This window comes from Pseudogymnoascus destructans (genome assembly GCF_001641265.1).
Source record: "Pseudogymnoascus destructans isolate 20631-21 unplaced genomic scaffold scaffold_3, whole genome shotgun sequence".
NCBI lineage: Eukaryota > Fungi > Ascomycota > Leotiomycetes > Thelebolales > Thelebolaceae > Pseudogymnoascus > Pseudogymnoascus destructans.
The window spans coordinates 1,292,336-1,315,673 of NW_020167522.1; the positions used below are offsets into that span (position 1 = coordinate 1,292,336).

At 50.1% G+C, this 23,338-nt stretch overlaps 10 protein-coding genes across 10 annotated transcripts; 2 read left to right on the plus strand and 8 right to left on the minus strand.

Moving 5' to 3' along the window:
- Positions 1–455: 455 nt before the first annotated feature.
- VC83_01674 (uncharacterized protein) lies at positions 456–1,058 on the minus strand (the record flags this gene model as incomplete). Its single annotated transcript, XM_024465348.1, has 1 exon — positions 456–1,058. The coding sequence occupies one exon, from the start codon at positions 1,056–1,058 to the stop codon at positions 456–458; it is 603 nt and encodes a 200-aa protein (XP_024327371.1).
- A 448-nt stretch (positions 1,059–1,506) lies between these two features.
- VC83_01675 (uncharacterized protein) lies at positions 1,507–2,216 on the minus strand (the record flags this gene model as incomplete). Its single annotated transcript, XM_024465349.1, has 2 exons — positions 1,507–1,651; positions 2,005–2,216. 2 exons carry the CDS (start codon positions 2,214–2,216, stop codon positions 1,507–1,509), a joined length of 357 nt encoding a protein of 118 aa, XP_024327370.1.
- Positions 2,217–2,580: 364 nt separating this feature from the next.
- Positions 2,581–3,027, minus strand: VC83_01676 (uncharacterized protein; the record flags this gene model as incomplete). Its single annotated transcript, XM_024465350.1, has 1 exon — positions 2,581–3,027. The coding sequence occupies one exon, from the start codon at positions 3,025–3,027 to the stop codon at positions 2,581–2,583; it is 447 nt and encodes a 148-aa protein (XP_024327373.1).
- Positions 3,028–5,642: 2,615 nt separating this feature from the next.
- Positions 5,643–7,133, minus strand: VC83_01677 (uncharacterized protein; the record flags this gene model as incomplete). Its single annotated transcript, XM_024465351.1, has 6 exons — positions 5,643–5,745; positions 5,957–6,096; positions 6,148–6,245; positions 6,329–6,468; positions 6,518–6,566; positions 6,965–7,133. The coding sequence occupies 6 exons, from the start codon at positions 7,131–7,133 to the stop codon at positions 5,643–5,645; spliced, it is 699 nt and encodes a 232-aa protein (XP_024327372.1).
- Positions 7,134–8,540: 1,407 nt separating this feature from the next.
- RMT2 (Arginine N-methyltransferase 2) lies at positions 8,541–10,137 on the plus strand (the record flags this gene model as incomplete). Its single annotated transcript, XM_024465352.1, has 1 exon — positions 8,541–10,137. The coding sequence occupies exon 1, from the start codon at positions 8,794–8,796 to the stop codon at positions 10,135–10,137; it is 1,344 nt and encodes a 447-aa protein (XP_024327379.1). The 5' UTR covers positions 8,541–8,793.
- On the minus strand, positions 10,071–12,659 carry HXK1 (hexokinase A). Its single transcript, XM_024465353.1, has 4 exons — positions 12,464–12,659; positions 11,870–12,018; positions 11,411–11,818; positions 10,071–11,362 (listed from the first exon to the last, which is right to left on the minus strand). Exons 1-4 carry the CDS (start codon positions 12,501–12,503, stop codon positions 10,487–10,489), a joined length of 1,473 nt encoding a protein of 490 aa, XP_024327378.1. The 5' UTR covers positions 12,504–12,659; the 3' UTR covers positions 10,071–10,486.
- Positions 12,660–12,837: 178 nt separating this feature from the next.
- Positions 12,838–15,126, plus strand: OST1 (dolichyl-diphosphooligosaccharide--protein glycosyltransferase subunit 1). Its single transcript, XM_024465354.1, has 3 exons — positions 12,838–13,305; positions 13,356–14,204; positions 14,257–15,126. Exons 1-3 carry the CDS (start codon positions 12,947–12,949, stop codon positions 14,537–14,539), a joined length of 1,491 nt encoding a protein of 496 aa, XP_024327170.1. The 5' UTR covers positions 12,838–12,946; the 3' UTR covers positions 14,540–15,126.
- POL5 (DNA-directed DNA polymerase) lies at positions 14,830–17,979 on the minus strand (the record flags this gene model as incomplete). The annotated part of the gene is made up of 2 exons (XM_024465355.1): positions 16,856–17,979; positions 14,830–16,805 (listed from the first exon to the last, which is right to left on the minus strand). Exons 1-2 carry the CDS (start codon positions 17,910–17,912, stop codon positions 14,830–14,832), a joined length of 3,033 nt encoding a protein of 1,010 aa, XP_024327171.1. The 5' UTR covers positions 17,913–17,979.
- A 135-nt stretch (positions 17,980–18,114) lies between these two features.
- CDC25 (cell division cycle- protein) lies at positions 18,115–21,528 on the minus strand. Its single transcript, XM_024465356.1, has 4 exons — positions 20,619–21,528; positions 20,501–20,568; positions 20,235–20,451; positions 18,115–20,182 (listed from the first exon to the last, which is right to left on the minus strand). The coding sequence occupies exons 1-4, from the start codon at positions 20,870–20,872 to the stop codon at positions 19,060–19,062; spliced, it is 1,662 nt and encodes a 553-aa protein (XP_024327172.1). The 5' UTR covers positions 20,873–21,528; the 3' UTR covers positions 18,115–19,059.
- VC83_01683 (uncharacterized protein) lies at positions 21,129–22,430 on the minus strand (the record flags this gene model as incomplete). The annotated part of the gene is made up of 3 exons (XM_024465357.1): positions 21,129–21,680; positions 22,219–22,310; positions 22,373–22,430. The coding sequence occupies 3 exons, from the start codon at positions 22,428–22,430 to the stop codon at positions 21,129–21,131; spliced, it is 702 nt and encodes a 233-aa protein (XP_024327173.1).
- Between the last annotated feature and the right edge of the window lie 908 nt (positions 22,431–23,338).

Below are 23,338 nucleotides of genomic sequence, written 5' to 3' on the forward strand. Positions count from 1 at the left end.
TGGAGCTGCAAGAGCTAGCGAGGCTGGCGAGATTGTCGTGGAATGGGCCGATGGTATATGATTTAGGCAGTTCTTGGGGCGCTAGGTTTTGTGATGGGAGGAACGAGGTCGTTGAAGATTGACAACTCGTAGTAGTAGATAAACTCATAGTAATTAATATTTTGGGGTTTTCAAAGACTGTAGTTTCGTATATCTTGTCAATGGGGAGAAGTGCTTAGTAGGATAAGGAAGTGAAGGGGCAACGGAATCACTCGTCTCGTTTATCAACACATTTTGGCAGTGCGCAAGTCTAGTTGCGTTCATTCAGTCTTACAAATGTCAAGCTATAATAATATTTCCTTTTCTACACTCTGCTTTATCAAACCCCATTACATGAATCGAATTTATCCCATCTATATAATCAAGGCCTCGACCAATCCAAGAAGATCTATTTACAGGATTTACCCCTCCTACCATTAAAAAACAAAACTCGCGAAGAGTGCAACCGAAACCATGGCAGCTAATAATGTGGTGTCGGTATTCCCCGACAGGGCCGCCCGGGTGTACCTCACATTCTCCTTCGACTTTGCGTTCTTCCCTGAGATCACATTGGGACCACTCCTATCCCCACTTCCTTTCACATTCTCATTCAATGGAGCATAGGAGTGCGCCCCATCCCCCTTTGTTCTCGTTGCCCATTTCAATCTCATGTCGTCCTTTGCCTTCTCCCATTTTTGTTTCACATCCGCTTTTTTCGTCGCCCATTTCCGTTTGATATCCTCCCTTTTTGTCTCCCATTTCCATTCCCCGTCTTCCTTGCAAATCTCGTGTTTTGGTGTCAGGAGATCCAGCTCTTCTGTTTCCCTTGCGTGACGTTCGCACTGACAGTTGAGCTTTTCATTGTTATATGAAGACTGTCTTGTGTTGATGCCGGGCTTGTCAATTTCCAATGTAGTGTCTTGGCACTGAAGGATGGCCTCGTTGTATTGGAGGGACGACAAAGGTGTCTGTGTTATGGCGGGTGCGGAGTATGGGGGAGGTGGGGACTGTGGTCCAGACTCAGGGTTTCTTTGGGACATGGCAATAGTGATGGGTTTGTCGTTTAAGCGGTGTTTATAGAACTTTGAGCGTGGGTGTTTTTGAGATTGTGTATAAGGAAGAAAGGGAACGGCGAGAGAACAGCAGCAAGAGGTGGAATGAGAAGTTGACGAAGTGAAACTACAAAGGGGGGCTAATCTTTAGTATATTGTCTCATAATATCAGACCATATATCATATGATTTATCGTACATCCCGTTTGCCAAACTCTAAAAGACCACCGTTTTTAGAGTTTGGCAAACGGGATGCACCATATGAGTTTCTTGTACTGGTTCATCAAGCACAAATTAAATTACGTTGGTTCAATTCTGCTGTGCTTTAGAAACCCCTAGTCTGATCATGTCGAAATAAAATCCGACGCTCCCAGGACCATTAAAGTAAGAACAACCAGGCACGCTAATCCCACGGTACGGCACGACACACGGTCCCGTCAAGGCTGGTCTCGAAGCGCGCGCTCTCCTTTCTCAAGGTCAAGTTCCCTGTTGTGAAGGTCGATCATCTCATTTCTGTAGTTTATCTCGTCTTGTGTGAGGGTGGGTTCGCACAGCATGTAGTCCGAGTGTGGAGGGTTGGCGCTCCCTGAGCTTTCAGATGAAGCTATGGTGAAAATGCGTATGATTGGAGGGCTCTGGATTATTCTGTGGAAACGGCGATGGGAAGACGAAGAATATCGAACACTGGTTAGGTAGTAACTTGGTGTATTGTGATTTTACTTTAGTGACTTGTTAAGTCAGGCCATGTGAACAGCAGGCAATATTTTTCGTATGGTTCAGGTAATAAAAAATACAAAACCAGTGCTTCATTTATGTTTGACTTCAGAAGCCCCTTTTTATTAACATCGTTGAAAACACACACACTGATGACCCCAAATACAAAGACAGCGCACAGCGTCATCGTGCCTAAGATAACGGCATGACCAATATCTCACCAGGGCTGCTCTTGAAATTGGTGCTCAGCTTTGGCGAGCACAATTTCCTGGTGGCGGAGATTGATCTTCTGCTGTCGGTAGTACATCTCATTGTATGTGAGATCACGTTCGGCGTCCTTTACTAGTTGGATAGCCGTACATTGTGACTGTGGAGGGTCGTTGGGGATGACTGGCTGCGGGGCTGTTTTATGGGTGCTTTTGGAGGGGGCCATGGTGAAAGTATTGGTAAGCAGAAGGTCTAGAATATTTGGTTTAGAGGAGGAAGATGGCGGAAACGAAAGAGACAATACAATAGAGAGATCGGAAAGGAGGATATAGGCTGATATCCTCCGCCCAAACTAGTTTACCACCACGACTTACTGTAGCCTCAAAACTTCGCGTCATATGTGTATAGAGGACAGACGGTGAATAATGTGAGCTTCATTTATGTTTGACCTAAGTGTGCATTTCCAGGGGGGCTTGATTGCTCTAGTATAGTGCTAATTTAGATAGAGAAAGATTAGACTCCGATGTGGTAATCTGCATTCTTGATGTCGTGTCCGCGCATGAACAGCTATATAAACCATACCCAAGTACCTAATCAGCCCCATCGGGAATCCTGACGCGGCCTACTACCACACTAACGACCAAATCCCACATCAAAACCCCGAGTATAATAGCGGCACTAAGGCCGAAAAAGCCAAGAATAGCTATTCCAATGCAATTGCCAATATTTCCGAGTGTGACGTGGCTGCAAATCTTCTTGACTGGTATTCGATTGTAGAGCCTCTTGACTGGGCTGGAGATCTTCGCACGCCATCTTGAACCAGGCGTGGACTGGAGTTGGCCATTTTCTAAGTCGATCTGGTGCTCGTTATGTAAACTTTCTTGTTGGAGTGTACTGCTACTGCCAGTCTCAATGTTGCCGGTCATTTGAAACGATGAGTACTTTGGAGGGGGCGTAGTGGAAGCGTTTGTCATTTCCGGGGCGCAGGATTCCCAGTCGTCCTCCCCAGTTGCTAGATTCCAGCTGGATGATGACATTAGGTTTGATGAATAAGCTTGGCTATGGTGAAGGATTCAAATGAAAGATTTTAGTAGCTTGGGATAGAAGGGATGCTGGGTGCTACGTGCTGTGCTTATTGAATAGTAAAATGAATGAAGGAAAGGAAAGAAATGGAATAGAATTAAGCGCGGAGATGTAAACCATAGTATGTTATATTTCCATCGTTTCATGTGTTGCAGCGCGAGTTTAGTGCCAAAACTATATTTTATCATTTTATCACTGTTAACTGTCAGTCGACTGTCAATGTGTGGAACCATTACGCCACTCTCCCAGTAGCTTTGAACCGGCGTCCCAACGGCGTCCAAAATTCCCGCCTATCCGCATCTCCGAGTAAACTACAAAGTCGGCATCATATCATCACAATACCACGCATTCCATCACCAACGACAACTGCAACACAGGCAGTCTACTATACTCCGACAACAGATATATTCAGGTTGAAGAGAAGCAATGTGTCTTTCTGCCGGCTGTGGGGCTTGTCGTGAGTCCCATCTCCCTTCGCTTCCACTCCTATCTCAATATCCCCAGACGCAGAACATTACTCAAATGAGCATTGAACTAGCAAACTAACTTCCCCAGAAAAGAAGACATGGTGGGGCTGTGGATCACATATCCCTTCCGTCATGGACAACGTCCCTGAGACTGATCGCTGCACTTGCGAGCCCAAGGGTGGGTTCAGCCTCATCCCAGATTCCCGCCTCCGACGTCGCTCTTCATCCCTCTCCTAGCATTTCATTCCCCGCCGTAGCAAGCAATATCACCTGGCAAAGCTAACACAGGCAGTCGATGTCGATGGGGCGAAATACCCCCCTAAAGCGGCGAGTAAGAACTGATTCCCTGGCTGAGCTGGCATGGCATGGCACTCATAGTGGGCATAGCATTCTGGAGGGTGGTGAGGGGAGCGGTGAGGCTATAGAAACCAGCTGATACTGAGTGAAGGGAGCTACGGGTGGTGATGGTGGATTACCCACTGTGCAGGTGTTATTTCCGTATGGAGCAGTGGTGCAGAGGGACAGTTATGTGAGGATTGGACGCGACGGCAATGGACACAATTCAACCCTACCCGAATGCACTCTCTCTCTTCTGTGTCTCTATTGTGAGGGTACTCGTATCCTATATGGGCGCAAGTGAGGCAATGGTGGACGCCGGCAGCGTCGGATCTACATATGGTCATCACTAGGCTGCGCACTACTCGCTCAATACTCGGCTCACTCGCTCAGTGGGTTACTCAGCTGGGTGAGTAGCTGAACCTTTTACTCGACTCGGTGAGTGAGGTCAATACTCAGTTACTCTGTAAAAACCCGGTGAGTACTCGGCTATCACGTGTAAGATTTATGCATCATGTGAACAGTCCCTCATACGATTAATACTGTTTTATGGTTAAGTTAAAGTATTACATCTATTAGCATCACTCTCGCCATCTCTAGTAAGCTGTGAGAACGAATCATGTATATTCCTCTATCTAAGTACCATGATTATCAGAAGATTATTAGAACGCTATTATCTATTATATATGCTTAAGAACATCCCTCCACCTTGCTTGATGAGGCCGGCCAGACCTACTAATACCTAAAGTATTTATAGGGTCTTGATGAGGATCCTCGACTGAGCGGAACGAGCTATGAGTCAAGATAACTGTGTATAGAACTTGTTCATAAAATGTCTCTTGTGTGAGAATATGATCTTATTATAGGTATTAACCTACATAATTCTGATAATAATCTGGTAATCCTTACTTGTTGAGGTTGCATTTGATTGATTCGCATTTGATAGAGACTATCCTTCCCATCTGTGACTTCTTTTTGCAAATGTCTGATGCAAGATGTGTTGCCATAGACTTTGGGCCAGCAGACTTGATTGCAGGATGCGTAAGGGCCTTCGAACAATAAGTACAAATAACACATGGTTCTCCAGAAAGCCGGTCTGCTCCTTGGTGATAACTTCTCCAGTATTGAGAACTCCAGTTGGTTGAATCCCATGCAATCTTCATAAGGAGTTTTGTAGTATGATCTGAGTGTTGTTCATACCATCGTGATAGCTTCCACCACTCAATAAATATATCGTGTGTATCCTTAGTCCATTTGACGAATTGGTTTAACTTGCCAATATATTCAAGGCCTGCAGGGACTTTGTAAGGATGCCTGTCCCTCAGTGATGGAAAGGATCTGAGTCGGGCAGGTTACGGTCACATGATAAGAGTTAAGGCAGGTTAGCTGAGTCGGACCCGTTTCGGGTACTTAAGGAGATTGACCCAACGGGGGTTCCTCTCTTCATCTTTTTTGTATCCTTCGTAGTAGACCTATAGGATAGCATCCGTTTAGCCTCTGACTCGCACTCTCATATGCTATTACTGTGAGCTGGGTGCCCTGTGTCCTTACAGACTTGATTTAATGAGGATAGTCATTGAGAAGACGGAAAAGAGTCTGAGAATACTGTCAGAATCAAACAACTCTGAGTATTGAGATGGCATTTGGCAAATTGCTCGATTATCAGAAGGTTACCAGAAGTCTGGCTACGATGAAGTACTTAAATACCTGGTTTTCCAACGCGAAAGGTACTCCAGCGCTATAACTTTAGCAACTCAAGTTCTCCTCTACTCTAGCTCCAGGAACAACATATCCTGTGCAGCTGATACCTTAGCCCACTTTTCCTTATCAAACTTCTTAGAGTAGACAAGTAAGAACGCCTCTTTGAAGCTAGAACTATGAGTGGATATTTGCAACCATCCATTGTCGACAAGATTGTAAGACTTTGGGTACCACTGCACAGGTCCTGGTAATTAGGCCCACTTTCCAAACTGCCTGCTCGTACAAACAGAAATATTTATGTGGTGGGATAACCTCGTGAAAAGTGCTATAATAAACAATTAGTATTGCCAGAAGATTGCTAGGATGATCAGAGACGTACCCTTCCTCTACATCAATCCACGGCATATACTCAAAGAGACGCTCAGGCTTCTTTCTCAGCTTTCCAGCCTTTCTCGTATATGAGTGGATACAGCTATCCCAGAAATGTTGCCACTTGCGGAAATTGGACTCTTCATGGGCCTATCAACTATTAGTATCACCAGAAGATTACCAGATTATGAGGTAGCATACATCAATGTGCGCTTGAGTTAAGAGAGCCTGGGTGCTAGTGATCTCTTCATCGGAAAGCTCATCTGGTAGAACAGCCTCGTCATTTAAAATATCTCGCGCTGTAACATAAGCTCCAACTCCAAATCGTCTTCAACCTCAGTATCCTCCCATTCGCTGTTATGATTGTCATCGATTGGAATACTTGAGATACCCTCAAATGCAGCAAGCTCAGACAGAAGTTGTTTGGGCGGAGTAGATGGTGGGGCTTGTGGAGAAGAAGAGGCGCTAATATTCTTGACTTTCTGATTCGCAATGCAAGATGCATGGGTACCCTTCTCAGTCCTGTTTATAGTTAGATTGAGGCTACCAGAGATTACCAGAAGGAACTTACCGAACACAAATACGCTCAACCTTCAATTCATTCTGTAGACGTGTCTTGTCTTCAGTAGAGGCAGCGATATACTATGTGTAATGACACAGGGCACCCAGCTCACAGTAATAGCATATGAGAGTGCGAGTTGGAGGCTAAAAGGATGCTATCCTATAGGTCTACTACGAAGGATACAAAAAAGATGAAGGGGGAACCCCGTTAAGTTTGTTTCCTTAAGTACCCGAAACGGGCCCGACTCGGTTATCCCAACCCTAGCCCTGAACCTTCCACCGCAACAGGTCCGCATCGACCCTGAACCCTACACCCTTACTGTCCCCCACTATAGTGTAACTCGCTATGTCCTCCTCTACTGGTCCGAAACCACACCGAGTCGGATTTCATGCTTGTGGTGACCGTAACAGCTCTGAGGCGGGTTCTTCGAGTATCTAGGTAAGGAGGCATCCTTACACTTTGCAGACTTATATAACTTCTTTAAGTAGTAGCTCAGATCAGCATGGTCAGCCTTGAGTGCTAAGTGAACAGCCTTCTCATCTTCAGTAAGGTTGGAGACGCAGTTGCGAGCTTTGATAGTATTCGCATTAGTGGAGAGTTCTTCATGTGCCTTGAGTTTCGCCATACTAACTAAACACGTGATTAGCAGAGATCTCCAGAAGTTCTGGCTATAGAATCAAGATAATAAACTTAGTTGAAGTCCTAGTGAAGAGGTAAAGGCTCAAAAGGGAAGAAGAATGTGTAGATCGGAGAGTAACCAAGGAAGGTGGTTCTAAGGTCGTGGTTATTTTAAAGTTGCAAACAAAAATATTTGTGAAGGAATATTCACCTACAAAGAATTACTGTTCCAAAAACAACACCACAATGCGCACCTTCATATAAAACACATACCTTTCAACCTCTACCTCTTTACTATACTCTTCTTCTGCAATATTCTTTCTACAAACTCACTGTAAGTACACATATCTTTTGATCTACTTCTTTATCTTGTGTTTACTTTACTAACTCACCTTGATATTAGCAAATGACTCGTACCAAGCAAACTGCTAGGAGATCAACTGGCGGCATAGCACCAAGGATGCCACTTGGATTACGGGCTGGCTCTGGGCTTGGCGGAAAGGGACAGGAAAAGGCTGTGGGCACAGCAAGAAAAGCTCCAGTTTGCTCATCTCAAGCTAGCAACAATCATGCTCAGAAGGCCACGCGCTGCACAAAGTCTAGTAAGAGGATTACCAGAGGATTACCAGAGGATTACCAGAACTCTCTAATAAACATATAGGCACCAAGGCTCTCCGCGATATCAGAAGACAGCAACTTGATACTAGCTCCCATTCCAGCGTCTTGTTAGGGAAATCACAGTAGACTTCAAGTCCAATCTTCGCTTCCAGCAATCTGCTATCCTAGCTCTTTAGGAAGCTGCTGAATGCTTCCTCATTCGAGAATTTGAGAGTATGATGTTTAAACATAGTGACAGGGACATACTAACAGTTATAGTGACAAACCTCCTCGCTATTCATGCGAAGAGAGTGACAATTCAGGCAAAGGGTATGATATTGGTTCGGCGTTTGCAGGATATGATGTTTAAGCTGTGGGCTTAATCGATGGAAATGTCTCTCACCCAGGAATGAAGGTCAGATGAGTTCTGGTAACCATCTGGTAACCTGGTACCTAAAGGCCAAAGGTTATAGTGTGGAATAGGACATCAACAATATGGGAATGGAGTTGGAGTTATGGCGTCTTGATCAATGAAGTCGCACCCCGTTTTTAACATAAGTAATGGCTAATCAAACACGTGATATAACTGAGTTGCCAAGACCCATACTAGGTACTCAGCAAGTGAGTAATCCTCATTCAACAATACTCGGGACATGAGCGAGTAACTCAGCTGGGTGAGTAAAAATTCTACTACTCGACTCGTGAGTACCCAGTGCGCAGCCTAGCAGCCGTCATGGTGATGACTCATCACCATGACGGCTGCGAATTCAAGAGCCCCCCCCTAGAGAAGGGCAGCAACCCCAAGAAACCCGCGACACCCTACCCGTATACACAACCCTGCTCCTCCAAGAATCTCGATACTTCAGGATATCCTATTCCCAATGTAACACAAGCCAAGCCCATACAGCAATTATCCCCCGCATTCTGCCCCTCACCGCCCCGCCATTCTGCCATCCCCCACCGCCTTCTCCCCCACCAAATCCGTAAATTTCCACCAAGACCCCTCCAACCAGCCCCCCATACCAGCCATTTCAAAGCCCATTCCTCTTAAAAGAAACTCACACGCGACCATGGCAGACGTCGACCCCCTCGCCACCCCGGAAACGGACATAACGACGCAGACCATCCTCCTACACGCCGCAAACCACGATATCCCAGCCCTCAAACCCTACCTGCGCGTGCCTGGCGCAGCGTCGGCCCAGGATCCAGAGACTGGATTTACGCCGCTGCATGCGGCTATTGCGGCCTGCGGGCCTGTATATGAAGGAGCGGCAGGGTCTGAGGCGCCTGCCGGCGAGCCGGCTGCCGCTGCGCCTGCTTCCGGAGAGGAGAAGGGTTTCACTGAGGACGCCAACGCGATCGAGAACATTGAGGCGTCTGCTATAGCAACGGTTACGGAGCTGTTCCTCTCGGGCGCGATCTGGAATGATCTCGACGCGAATGGTGAGACACCGGGGTGCCTCGCATGGCGTCTAGGGAGGAAGGGGGTGTATGAGGCGGTTGTTCAGGCGGGGGTGCGGGCCGAAGTGCTGCTGGGGATGATGGGGGGTTACGACCCTTTGTCTAGCGGGGAGGAGTCCGAAGCCGAGGAAGATGATACCACAGAGCCCGCTACAGAAGCAGAGCCACAACCAGAGGCCGCAGGTGTGGCGAAAGAAACCACAGACACAAAAGCTCCCGCGCCCTTCGACCCGCAAGATCCAAGCGACGTCAACTCTCGCGACTACCTTGTCTCAGAGCTCACCTCCACCTCCACCGCGCTCCTCGACTCTGACGCCAACGCCGTCATGATGGAGTGGGAAACAGACATCATGAAGCTCTCCGCAGCCCTCCTCGCGCCCGCCCCCGGCCTGCGCGTCCTCAACATCGGCTTCGGGATGGGCATAGTGGACCGCTTCTTCTCTGCCGAGATGCCGAGCACACACCACATTATTGAGGCACACCCCGGTGTCCTCGCATTGCTGCGCGCGCCCGACCACGAGTTCGGGGCGAAGTGGGAGGTGAAGGGGAAGGAGGGAAGGAATAAGGTTTGGCCGGGCAGGTGGCAGGATATCGCGCCCGCACTGCTGATGGGAGGGGAGATGTACGATGCGATTTATTTCGATACCTTTGGGGAGGACTATGGAGCGTTGAAGATGTTCTTCGAGGATTATGTGCCTGGGCTACTAGCGGAGGGGGGACGGTTTGGATTTTTCAACGGGCTGGGGGCAGATCGGAGGGTATGCTATGATGTGTATACGCGTGTGGCGGAGATGGATCTTGAGGGGGTGGGGATGGAAGTGCAGTGGGTAGAGGTCGAGGTGCCAATTGATGAGGGGCTTGGGAAAGAGGGCGAGGGGGAGTGGGGGGGGGTTAAGAGGAGGTATTGGACATTGGATACGTATCGCTTGCCTATTTGTACCTTTATGGGTTGAAGGGATTGGAAATCAACGATCATTTAGCAGGTTAGGGCGTGAGAATCTCGTCGCTAGGTTTTAGTGTTAAAACCGCACGGTGGTGGAAAGAAGGGTGTTGGTGGCTTGAAAAGAAGTAGATTCGTCGACTCATCTGCTATATAGCCAGACAATACCAAGCTTCTTCAATCTTTTTTTGGTTATATAGCCTGACAATAACGAACATCCGTATTTTTTTGGTTATGCAGCCCGAAGGTGCCAGCGTCCCCTTGGATTCCAGCAAACCTGCCTTTTACAAGTGGGCTATGCCACTGAAGCTCAAATCCAAGCAATTTCGTTGATACGACACTTGCTAGGTGTCTAAAGGCGCTCATTTGTAGTTCTCCGGGTGCTGGATTCCAGCCATGTTGCCAGCCTTGACCCTCTTGAGAGTCAGCGCCGCAATGAGAGCGGCTCCAACACCGCTTCCATCCTCAGCAGCAAGGATCTCGACTGGGTCCCTCTCGCCAGCCTTCTTCTCGGGCCAGTCGAGGATCTCGCGCAGGGCCTGGGCACCACGCTCCTTGAAGTGGGGATACTTGTTGAAGACGGATCCGTCGGCACCGACGTGGCACGTCTCGTAGCCCTTCTTCTTGCAAATGGCGGCGACACCGCAGGCCGAGAGGCGGGCTGCGCGAGTGCCGATCAGCTCAGCAAGGCGGCGGATGAGCTCGAGCTCGGCCATCGTGGGCACGAGGTTGAGCCTTGCTTGGAAGAGCTCTGCCGTCTCAGACAAGTTCTCGAAGGGATCCTCTTCAATGGCAGAGAGGAATGAGGAGTCCAACGTGTATGCCTTGCGGAGCTTGTCGATGTTCTGCTGGTCAAAGATGTTCACGTGCTTGTTATCGTGCAGGTCGACAAGAACAGTGCGGAAGATCTCGCCCAGGTAGAGGCCGGCGATCATCTTTTCGAAGGCTTGTTGATCAGGGCGGGGCGATGCCTTGTCAATGACAACATCGTATGGCGTACGGGGCAAAACAACGTGCTCGTTGTCAAAGGCACCCCACTCGCAGTTAATTCCCATGAGCGTGTCTGCGGGGAGGTTCATGTGGGCAAGCTTGGGGATGGATCCACAGTGCTCCATGTATGCAGCGTTGCATCCAGTGCCGAAAATGCAGCCGATCTTCATCGTGGTGTCGGTGTATGCCGAGGCGACCAATGTTCCAGTGGTATCATTGATCAAGGCAGCGAGATTAATCGGCACACCCTATACAATTATTAGCCGGTGCAAGCAAAAGTACTGTGGTTGACTTACTCTCTTCTTCAACGCATCCAAAAATGGAGGGACCACATCCTTCCCCTCTACTCCATCAATGTCAAACCCTTTGGTCCAACGCTGGAGGATTCCGTGGTCAATAAAGTTTTGCGTCGCCGGATATGAGAATGTGAACCCGAGCGGCAGCTTGTCAAGATCCTCACCTCCGTGATGGGTTTGAATAAATTGCTGCAGGCAGTCGGCAATGTACTCCCACAGCTCATCGGCCTCGCCTGTCTTTAACTCTTCCGGCATCCTGTACTTAGACTGGATTATATCGAATTCAGACTTCTTCTCGGTCAAAGTGATCTCGCAAACTCGCAGGTTGGTTCCTCCCATATCCAGTGCCAAGTAGCGGCCTTGCTCATTTCCATCTGGCATTCCCATACACCATGTTGGGTTCATTGGCTGCGATACATTAGCCTATATCATACTTATAACAGGTTAAATGCAGCATACAATACTTCCACCCTCTACGGTAAGGCCCTTGGCTAACTCTTTCACAAAATGATCGGTGATCTCCTTGAGCTTCTCTTGTGGCACAGTAAACATGCCCTCGAGGCGCTTAACCTCTTGGGCTAGATCCTTGGGTAGATCGGTGCTCGACCCTGTTACACGTTAGCCTCCATTCAACCTCTAAAGATGCACTGCTGCGCTTTAGGCATATGGAAAACATCGAATCCATCACTACTATCCACAATGGCAACGCCCACTGGTCGGCAATTGATTTATACATGACTTGCTTCGGGGCCAAATGATGCCATGTATCATGCTATCGCTGAGGGGGGAGCTGAATTGGAACAGTATTGAGCAAGAGACGAAACATGGCTGTTTCTTTTAGCAGATTTAAACTGCTTTCAGAGCTGAGCCAAGTCGCCCTACTGTTGCATTTCAACCCCGCACCGCCGAGAATCGATCAAATCATGACCTTAGCCTCGTACGTTCAGTCCTTGCAATGAGCTTGGTCCAAAATGCTAAGTTCCCTCCAAAGCTATATCACATTGCATTTGACCGAGAACGCTGTGAAGACAAGAGCGAAATTCGGAGGCATACCTTGGCGAGACGGCGGCTTCTTTGGTCCAAGGCCAACCATGATTACAGGATTTTAGGGTAAAAGTATGATAGAAAAAGGTATATGTGTGTAAATTCACAAACTCGGCCTGCGTTCAAACCGCGAGGGACCTGGCTGCTTATATATGGGCAGCTCAACAAAAATCGATTGTTATGTCTTGAGTTTTGTTTTGTTTTGTTGGATCTTGCCCCTCTTCTCACCGTCACTTGGCCAGATAAGCTAAGGTGTGGGTCTGACTCAGCATGCGTCTTCGGCGCGGGTAACTCCAAATTGAGATAAGCGCACGGTAGCTTGCGTGTCCGTACGCGGCTAATTCTAAACTGTAAGGACACCTTGAAAGTACCACCAAGCTTGGGACGAGAGCTTTAGGCAAATCTTCTGGGCTGCCTCGACAACGACCATCCACCCTTCTCTTCCGAACGATATCCTTTGAGGCGACTGTATATATCTAGCCGTCTGTCGGCATGGTTAACTTAAAGGCATTGTCGCGTGCGACTGCCGTCCTCTCCTTTGCTGGAGCAGCTCTCTCCAAGCCGACTGTAACGAAACCGGCCTCATCACAAAACATCCTCCCGTCGACGTTCACGCCGCCCCAAGTATTCAAAAATATAAACATCCAACGATCAATCAACCTGGAAAAGAGCTATCCTAGGAGCGTTGTCAATGTTGTCATAGAGAACGTCTCTCCTGAGGCACAAAATGAATATTACATCCCATTCACAACCTCACAAGCGGAGAAGCTTGGCAACTTGGAGGTGAAGGATAATAAAGACTTGACAAGTCCGTCGTTTGGCTTCGAGGCTGTTTCCATTGATGGCTCAAGGTATGGTTATCCGACCGCGCATGTTCGTCAGCTCTGGCTAATCTTCATAGCGAAACCCAATTCTACAAGGTCCAACTGCCCCAGCCATTGGCGCCAAAGGGAAAACAGACTATTCAAATCAGCTACTCATTCCTCTCCTCTTTCCGCCCTCTTCCAGCAGCCGTTGCTCAACAAGACCCACAATTCCTTGTCTATGAGTTCTCCGCATACTGGCCATCCTCGTATGCCACCAGACACCAGCAGACCGAAATCAAGTTCCCGGGTGCCAGTGTCCCAGAATACACCGGTGGAATTGGAGGCAAGGAAGAGTCTGCCAAAAAGGTTGGCTCAAAGCTTACTTACGGACCGTTCAAGGACGTGGCCGCAGGAACCACCCAGGCCGCCCGTGTCCGTTACGAGCACACTCAGCCGCTGATCCACGTCTCAAGGCTAGAGAGAGATATCGAAGTCAGCCATTGGGGTGGCAACATCGCCTTTGAGGAACGCTACACTATCGTCAACAAGGCCGCGAACCTCTCTTCCCAGTTCAACCGCGTTGAGTGGGCGCACCAGCAATACCGTACCCCTGAGACGACGGCGATCAAGGCGCTCCACATCCCTCTACGCGTCGGCTCTCTCACTCCTTACTACACCGACGTCATTGGAAACATCTCGACCAGCCGCTTCAGGAGCAACAAGCGTGAGGCCAATTTGGAGCTCAAGCCCCGTTATCCTATCTTTGGTGGCTGGAACTACCCCTTCCGCATCGGATGGGATGCGAATCTGGCGACTTTCTTGAGGACAGTCAAGTCATCCGATAGCTACGTATTGAATGTTCCCTTCCTCGAGGGTCCCAAGCAGCATGAGGGGATCTCATACGAATTCGTCGAGCTCCGTGTCATTCTTCCTGAGGGCGCTACGTAAGTTAATTCCTCGCAATTACTCTTCAAATAAACCACTAACACTGCTCAGGAACGTCAAGTACGAGACCTTAGTCCCTATCGTCTCCGCCACAATCTCCACCCACGTCACCTTTATGGACACCATCGGCCGCACCGCCCTCACCCTTCAGGCACGCAACCTCGTCGACGCGGTCCGCGACCGCGAGCTCATCGTCACCTACGAATACTCTCTCTCGGCGGCTCTCAGGAAGCCAGTTGTGATCATCGTTAGCGTTCTGGGTCTATTTGTTGCCGTGTACCTCCTCGGAAGCCTGAACACGGGCATTTCCTCGAAGAGGGTGGGGAAGGCTTAGAAGCGAGGTGGTGGCATACGGGGGAGAAAAGTCACATGTGAAATGTATGCTTATGTAGAATACTCAAAGATTATTGCTTTTTTTGGTCGAGCTATGGGATTGTTTGAATCTTCGGTGATTTATGGAGTAACTTCGGTGCATTGATGTCTGCGTAGAAATCGTAGGGCATAGATGTTCATTAACTCGAATCAAAGCTATGCGCACTCAAGTTGCCATCAAAATCAACAAACACTAACAATCTGTCAAAACCAACAGTAACTATACCATCCATCCATCACCAGGTGTCTCTATTACTTCGCCGCCCCAGCATGACTCTGGCACCAGTTCACCCAATCAACAAACAAACCCGCCGCCACCTTCTTCTCCCCCATCACCCACTGTACCTGCGTATCCCTATACACCCCCGCGACCTTCTTCACAAGCCTCTTATCAACCCTATAAAGACTACTCGCGACCAACAAGCTCGCCGTGCTCGCCGCCTTCGCAAACGCATGACTGGCATCCCTCGCCGCCTCCTCATGAATCTCCTTCAACAGCCCAATCCGCTCCAGGATGTCAAAATCCGCCTTCTCCTCCGCCCCCGCCTCCTCATCCCCATCCGCCTTCCCCCCCTTCGTCGCCTTCTTAAAAGCCGCGAGCACAGAGTGCGCTCGCTCTCCAACCTGCTTCGTACCGGTCTCGCGCATGCACCTCAGCAGCGGGAGGATAAGTCCGTACGCCTCCGCCTTCTCGGGTACGCGACGCACGTAGATCTCTAGGAGGTCCAGGATGCGGTTCTTGAGGTTGACGACGGTAGCGCGCGCGTCTTTGGCTTCTTGCTTCTTGTTAGGCGTCTTCTTGCGCGCGGCGAAGATCTCGACGAGCTTCTCGTCCAGCTGCAGCATCTCGGAGTCGGACATGTCGGAGTCGGATTCCGATTCAGCGGCCGCGTCTTCGTCGAGGCGGTGCGTGTCCAGCGCGGCGGCGAGGGCTTTGTCGAGGGCTGCCATGTCGGCGTCCTCTCCGTCTTCGGCGGCGTCGTCAGCGTCGTCGCCGTTCGCGGAGATCATTTCCACGTCCGAGTCTAGCTCGTCGGAGTCAGAGCCATCCTCGTGGTCGTGGTCGTGTTCCTCGTGGTCGTGTTCCTCGTCGTCGTTCTGGTCGAATAGTGCCTGTTGGCCCTTTGCGCTCTCGGCGGCGCCGAGGACGTCGGTCATCAGGGCCAGTCCTTCGGCGGTGATTTCGGTAGCGAAGGCTGTGAAGACGTGCTGTGCGACTTTGCGGAGGAGCAGGGATGATCTTGACATCAGGGACAGCAGAATCTCGACAAGAACTTGAGACACATCTTGGCCCTCCTCATCGTCCTTACCGCGAATCAGCTTATCGTAGCAGAGCTTGAGCTCGTCCAGAACGGATGCCGCGTCGGATTCACCGTTGAGGAGCTGGAAGACTACCAAGGCGTATAGAAGCGCCAGGGCCTCAAGGGAGACCTTCTCCTTCTCGGAAGCCTTCTTTGTCTTCTTGAGCAACTTCTCCATGGTGGCAAGGCCCTTGTCTTTAGCTGCCTCGACCTCGTCCTCCATCTCGACGGCATCGGTCTTCACGGACTGGAGCAGTTCAATTGGGTAAGAGAAGCCCTTTGGATCGGAGATGAGATGGGCGAATGCGGATGTCAAGCGGCCGCGGAACATGGTCCTTGATGCCTCGGACAACTCGGGCTTGCACTTGAGGTGCTTCTTGGAGTATGAGAGTTTGCCAAGAGTGGGCAGACCAGTGGTCTTGACCCATGTGGCATCGACGGACTCGTCGGTGACATTAACGCGGCGGATCATAGAGAGTAAGTAGTCTCCGAAGCACTGGCGGCGAGTCTCGGCATCTTTGTCGCTCTCGCATCCGTCGATTTTCAGCGCCGGCTTGAGAAGAATGTCGACGACGGCCTCTGCATCCTTGCCAGAAGCCCAGCCGAGCATCTTATCGATGGTCTTCGTCTTTGTAACTTGGTCAAAGTTGTAGAATCCATTGCCGCCAATCAGCTTTGGCAGAACCGTAGGGATAGTGTGAGGGTGGGCTTCCGCCATCTGCTGGACAGCTCTCAGACTCTTCTCAGCTGCGCGGTGCAGGAAGCGATCTTCTTGCGACATGTGGTTGATGAGGCAGCGGACCAGGTTTGGGCTGAAAACGCTAACAAGTAGCTCCTTATAATCCGACGCATCAGTGAGCATCTTCTGGAAAAGAAGGAAGCCCCAGAATTTGCGCTCTCGGGATGCAGATGCCGAAAATAGATTCTCTGTTCCATCATTAGCATAGTATTTTGAATTCGGGTACCATGATTCTTACCATCAACAGCAACCTTCCAGAACTTCTCAAACTCGTTCGCGACTTCCTCATCACCAGATCTCGCACCAGCCACATACTGATCCACGATCATCCCCCACACAAAATGCAACTGCGGGTTCCAGTTCCCCGTCTGCTTTGCCTGGCCCTCTCCCTCAGGCGACGAGCTCTCCTTCAGCGCCTTCCCCAGCGACTTCAGGTGCTCCAGCGGGTTCCCGCTGCTCCCCCACGGCTTCGGCGGGAACTTCATGTCCGGAAACTGACGGCGTGCTGCGATCCAGATACCGACTCCCTCTGGCGACACAGCCAGGCCAGCCTCAAACAGTCTCTGGAGTGTCGTCTCGGCTTGGCTCTGAGACATTTGCGCCAGAGCTTCGACGACCACCCATCCGACTTCCTCTCTCAGCCATGGCTTCTTGCCGCACAGGTATATGAGTGAATCAAACACGACCTCCCATCTCTTCTCCTCGCCCGAGAAGAGGATCTTAGCCCTCACAAAGGACTGTAATCCAAACAGCAGACCGAGCGCATGATCCTTCTCTTCCTGCCCACTCAGATCGCCCTCCGGCTTCGTCTTAAGCTTGAGAATCTCAAGCACCTTATCGAATCCCAATCCAGGATATTTCTCCTTCTCCCCAAATATCTGTCCCAAAACCTCCGTCAATACAATGCTAAACCCCAATCTCGCGCCCTTCCTCCCGCTCGCCAACCCCCGAAACAGTCTCCGCTCCAAATGCCTCTGCATCGTCGTCTCCGACGCCCCCTCCCCCATCAACAGCCCCGAAACAACCGCATCCGCAGCAGCAAGTCGCTCAGCTGCATCCTCACTGGAGAGCTGATCATACAGCTGAACCTCGCGCTTAAGCTCCGGTCCCTTCGCATTATCCACAAAGGGCAGTATGGGCAACGGCTCGGCCTCGATTGCGGCTCTCTTCGCAGCGGCAGCGGATTTTCTCGTCTCCTTCTTATTCGGGTCCTTCTTTGTCTCCTTGGCCTGTTTCTTAGCTGCAGGTGCACCGGAAGGTGCGTCCTGCGCTTGTCTCTTGTGTTTGTCGCCCATTTCGGTTACGTTTTTGTGTGGTGGTTGTTGGGCTGGATTGGCTTTCTGGTTTTAGTCGAGTTGCGATTTATTTTGGTTTATCTTTTTCGGTGAGCTTTCTGCTAGCGTTTACCGCCCCAATTGGCGCCGGTTTAGGCGTGGCGTAGGTCGTAGATTTTAGACCCTATCTACGTACATACTTCAACGACCATCACCAATTAATCGCAACTACAGTTAAGACGGAAAGCATGTTAATTTAATCACGTCGCAAAGTAAAGGGCAAGATGCTTCGAAAGTTTTCTCTCCTAAGTATCTCAACAACTAATGCTTCTCAATCCGACCCCTTCATATGATTTATCCCCACATGTACCGCCCCCCAAAGAGGGCCAATTTCTACAAAGATACATGGTCAATACAGAGTAATCGCTCTTCGCCCTCCGCATAATCGCACAGCCCGTCAGAAAACTAAAACTCGCCGACGGCTAAAAAACACAGCCCTATAGAACCTCTCTGTCAAATTAGACGGGTGAGAAGGTCGAAAAGCTATGCAGTGATGCAATGCAGATGCAAAAGCGACGCAAAAACAGGATCAAGAAGGGCCTCAAGTGAGACATCGTGGTTGGTGTGAGAACAAGGTGTGTGTGAGTGCGAGAGACGGATGGTCTCATCCAGTATGTGCTCGCTTGCTCTGTTTGAGAAACAAGTCGAGTCTTTAGACGTCAAGGAAATAGGTTTGTGGCCGACACGATGGTTGCGGCTATAGTATGGTGTATGGTGGAGAAGATAATGGCCGGAAATGCCTAATCCGGGTGTGTTGGATAATGGCCATTGGCCATTACGTGGTCGCATATAAAGATCCACCGCGGGGTTTAGAGTATGCAAATAAGATATTTGCAGAGCAGCTTCATAATGAAGTGCTGGTGGGGTATGGTAGAGTAGTCGTGGCGGACAATGCAGCAGATGCAGAAGGTCGATAGGCTGGAGCAAAAGATGCAATATTCGCTCAAATGCCATAAAGTCTATGAAAGGTTGACATGTGCGCTATGCGAAGAGGTATGAATGAAACGGCTCGCTCAGTCGCTGAAAATGTGTTTGAGAAGTCATATACCGGAACGCCAAAAGGAAAAATACCAAACTCCGGCCAGTAAGACACGAAGTCATGAGGAAGTTAATATGATGCCAAACGGCGACCATGGACGCGATTATCGTTCGGTATGGGCGATGAATCGAGCATCATGGTGTCGAATGCTCTGCCTGATCGGCTCGGTCCAGTTGGGCTATCCTCGACGCCGCCATGCTGTCCGAAAGCAAAGGTCTGGGCACGGCTAAGCTTTCCTCTGTTCTGACGGAGCCTGCCCATTTCTCGCTCGCATGTGAACGCATGCTCTTTTGCATCCATCTCAACGTAGTTTTGTGGGTAGCATCGGTCACGATGGTCGGAGAAGAAGGCACTGTAGCCTCCGTCAAGGATGTAGACCTCGGGATAAGTTAGCCTTGGATAATGCTCAATGTTTGTCGTGCGGTCTTGCTGGCGAACATGGCGTGCCATGATCGGAGCCCGATGGGCAGAGTATTCGCAGTGGAATATTAGGAGTGTGTTTTCGGTCGTGTTGGCGAATAGTTCGCCGGTCAACATCTCTTTAGCATTATAGTTGACAGCGCCATTAATATGACCGCCGTTGTATTCATACTCGAATCGACAGTCAATAACCATTCTCTTCTTGTAATTCTGGTCGAACTTTCCCTCGAGAATATCAACAAGTGTATCTTTCGTAATTCTTGGGATGCTGTCCGGTTGTCCTTCCTGGAAGAAATGGGGCAGCACTGGCTGATGCTGCTCATCAACATCCATGACGGATTGAAGGGCGGTGGATGAGCATGTAGGCGGCTCTTTCTTTTGGGTCATGATATCCGCTGGGTTCTCAAACATGCTCAAAGACCGACGAAACTGCTTCCTCGGGCGAAAGAGGGGGTTTGACGGACGTCGTGCATGGCTGATGGGTGAGCCGTTACGAACAACAGATATGCTTAAAGATGACTGCTTTGTTCTTTGCGGCGGGATAACTGCGATTGTAGGGTTACTTGAAACTGCCATTCTCTTCTCTTGGGGGGGCGATTCCATAAAGCACTCTCCAAGCGACATAGAGGTCGATGTTGACAGCTTGCTGCTTCCTGCACCAAAGCGGAAAGGAGGCAGCTGCATCTCAGGGCGTGACCGTTGTGGTACGGAACCTGCTGAGTGCCCCTTTGTCCTCGCTAGTCCTGGTCGTAGCAAAATGGATTTCCTCCTCCTATCGCAACGATCAGAAACATGCACTATGGATGTATGAGAGGAGAACTTACTCAGGCATGAACGGAGCTGACTTGGGGAGCTCTGCTACATTGGGACGCGGGGGAGACGATCGAAGGGTCATCTCATGTTCATTTGTCTGAGGTGGGCATGGAGACTGGGCCTCGATCTGGACTGAATAGGGAGCTTTATGAGGCAGCGGGGACACGTCCATGGATTCGTAGAATGGCCCTGGAGACGAGGATTGCAGCGGAGGTGTGGTGACGCTCTCTGCTAGGTGTTAGCAGCCGCGCCATACTATCTCATGGAGCTATCTTACCACGACTATCCAGTGCACCAAAGATGTTTGCTGTGAACAGAGACCGACGGGGAGTCGGCAGTTGTGGGCTGGCAAACGGTTAGCACAGGAGGTACGCCTGGGTATATATTGGACGTGCCTCATATCAATATGGAAGTTCTGAGAAAGATCGGCTGCCAGGCTGGTTGTGGGGGAAGAGCCTCGAATGGTTTTCAGGGAGAAGTACTCTGGGGCTGGCCTCTTCATGCTCAGATCTCTAAAATTGAATGCTCCTGGACCAAAACTATTCGTTGTCGACAGACTGGAATTTCCGCGAGTGCTGTACATATCTCTGCAGTTCCATGGCATGAGGGAGGGAGGCTGCATGGCAGCCAGAGGTGAGGAGGCTTCCATGATGGCAGCAAATTGTAACACGGCTCCCACAACTGTGTCGGCCGGATTGCAATAAATATGGAGAGAAGTATATGGGCGTTATTCGAATGTTCTGACGACAGAAGAATGTAATCGTTACAAGCCAATTTAACTATGAACGCTGCGTAGGGAAAATGCAGGACAGGAGCAAGAGGTGCAATGCCAAGGTACGTCCGACGTATCCAGTCGTTATATAGAATGCCAGGCCGGGTGGTGGTATGGTCGAAGCTATATTTGATTATTGAATCAACGTCTCAGACATTGATGCTTGTGGGTAGGTCGTTGAGCTAGATACTGTGGGGAAGGTCGGGGACGGTTTCGGGGTCGTATATGGTAGGAATTGGGCGTGGCGGTCGATGTAGGGGGTCGTTTGTGGCGGCCGGTCTTGGGTGGAATTGATGTCGTCTTGTCGGCCGGTCTTGTCGGACGGTGTGGTGGTCGTCGTCGATATCGCAGTTCCCATAGGAAGGTATCCTTCTTTGTCGATTGGGAGGTTGACGGGCTGGCCGGCGGTGGGAAGGAGAGAGGGGAGAGGGAGGAGAGGAAGGAGAAGGAGAAGGATTGATTGAGGTGAGGGAGGAGACGGAGGAGAGGAAAGAGAAGGATTGATTGAGGTGAGGGAGGTGAGGGAGGTGAGGGAGGAGACGGAGGAGACGGAGGAGACGGAGGAGTTTTGAATGGGACCAGGTCGGGCGTCCGTCTCCAAGTCGACGAGAGGAGTGGGTAAGGATGCAGCGAACAGAGGACTGGCACTGGACGACAGGATGTCGGCGAGCGATGGTGCCTGTCCCTGTCGAGTGAGTTTGTGTTGTCAGGGCAATTATTCTCTCTAGGCTCTAGGGGGGAGTGCATCAAAGGTAAGGTACTCTTAGTCTAGGGGGTACTTACTTCCTTGCATCAAAGGTAAGGTACTCTTACTCTAGGGGTACTTACTTCCTTGCGTATAGGTGCCTCAAAGGTAAGGTACTATTACTCTAGGGGATACTTACTTCATTGTGTAAAGGTGCGTCAAAGGTAAGATACTCTTAGTCTAGGGGGTACTTACTTCCTTGCATCAAAGTGCGTAAAAGTGCGTCAAAGGTAAGAGGTACTCTTACTCTAGCGTGGGTTGGGGATGGGGATGGAAGGGAGGTAGCCAGGGTGTACCTCTGTGAATGGATTGATAGGATTGTGCAGTGTATTATGGGCGCATTATGTTAGACTATCCAGGTCAGGGGTACATCAGCGTGACCACCACTAAACCATGTTTCCCAGCTGGAGGTCGCTGCACAAGTACCTACAACATGCATGCTGTTCGGGTGCGGTGCACAACATTTACAGCGTCTCACCTCGTCGTCGTCGATTTTATCTCGCTGCTCAGCTGAAAAATGCACCCGCCAGTACCTCCTGGCTTCTTTAAGCGCCGTCCGTCTGTCTTTCTCTACGACATCATCAACAATAATCTCCCCAGTGAAACTACTCTCCGATGCTGATTGAATGAACGCAGCTCTGACACCCCCCCAAGTCCCGTCATGCGCTCCACGATGGTCTTACTTGTCATGTTTCAACGCCTTGATGCCCACCGGCTTCTGTCCACAAGAATAGAGTTACAATCATGGGTATTCCACGGGCCCAGACGAAACAATGTCCCGGAATGAGCTGCTCTATGGGCTGACACCTGATAAGCCCTATGGGATTGCCCCATGCTCAACGGAATCTGGGGGGTGTTGATCACATCAGCAATCTATTCTGCCCAAAAGAAGACGGCAAATCACAGCTCTGGAACAGGTTGGCCACAAGCGGTTATAACATTGCTAACTGAAATACTCCGAATGGGCTGATCTGCCCAAAAGATGACGGCAAATCACAGCTCTGGAACAGGTTGGCCACAAGCGGTTATAATGAAATACTCCGAATGGGCTGATTGTTCCCGAACCTCTCTCCCCCAATCGATCAACACCATGTGCATCCGACGCCGGTTGGTTTTTGAGATGAGCAGAAACCCAGGACGATCATTTTGCGTCCTGCCACATTGCCATGGGCTAAGCGCCGATCAGCCCTGACAATTATGCCAGTGTAGTATTTGCTAATTGGACCTGCGACGATTCTCGACGATTCTCGACGAAACCGCACAGCGGGTGGCGCGTCGAAGCCAGCATTGCCCACTTGAGCCACGAACCGCAAGACAGAGCTACTCCGTAAGCCGCATGGCTTACGGAGTAGCTCGTCTCCTCATCCGTGCCAAACACCAATGGAGAGCTGCGCCGCGTCCAAGCAACCGCTTACCTCCCTGATTTAGACACAGCTTCCCGAACTGCCAATATTTCCGCCGGCAACCCTCCAACCGGCGCGCCGTGACTCCCAGCCAGCAGAACGATCAAACCCGGATAAGTGAGGGGAAATCGAACCATGCCTGCTCACCGCTGTATTCCCTGTGTTTGCACTACTTCAATAGAGCCGCTTGTGCCA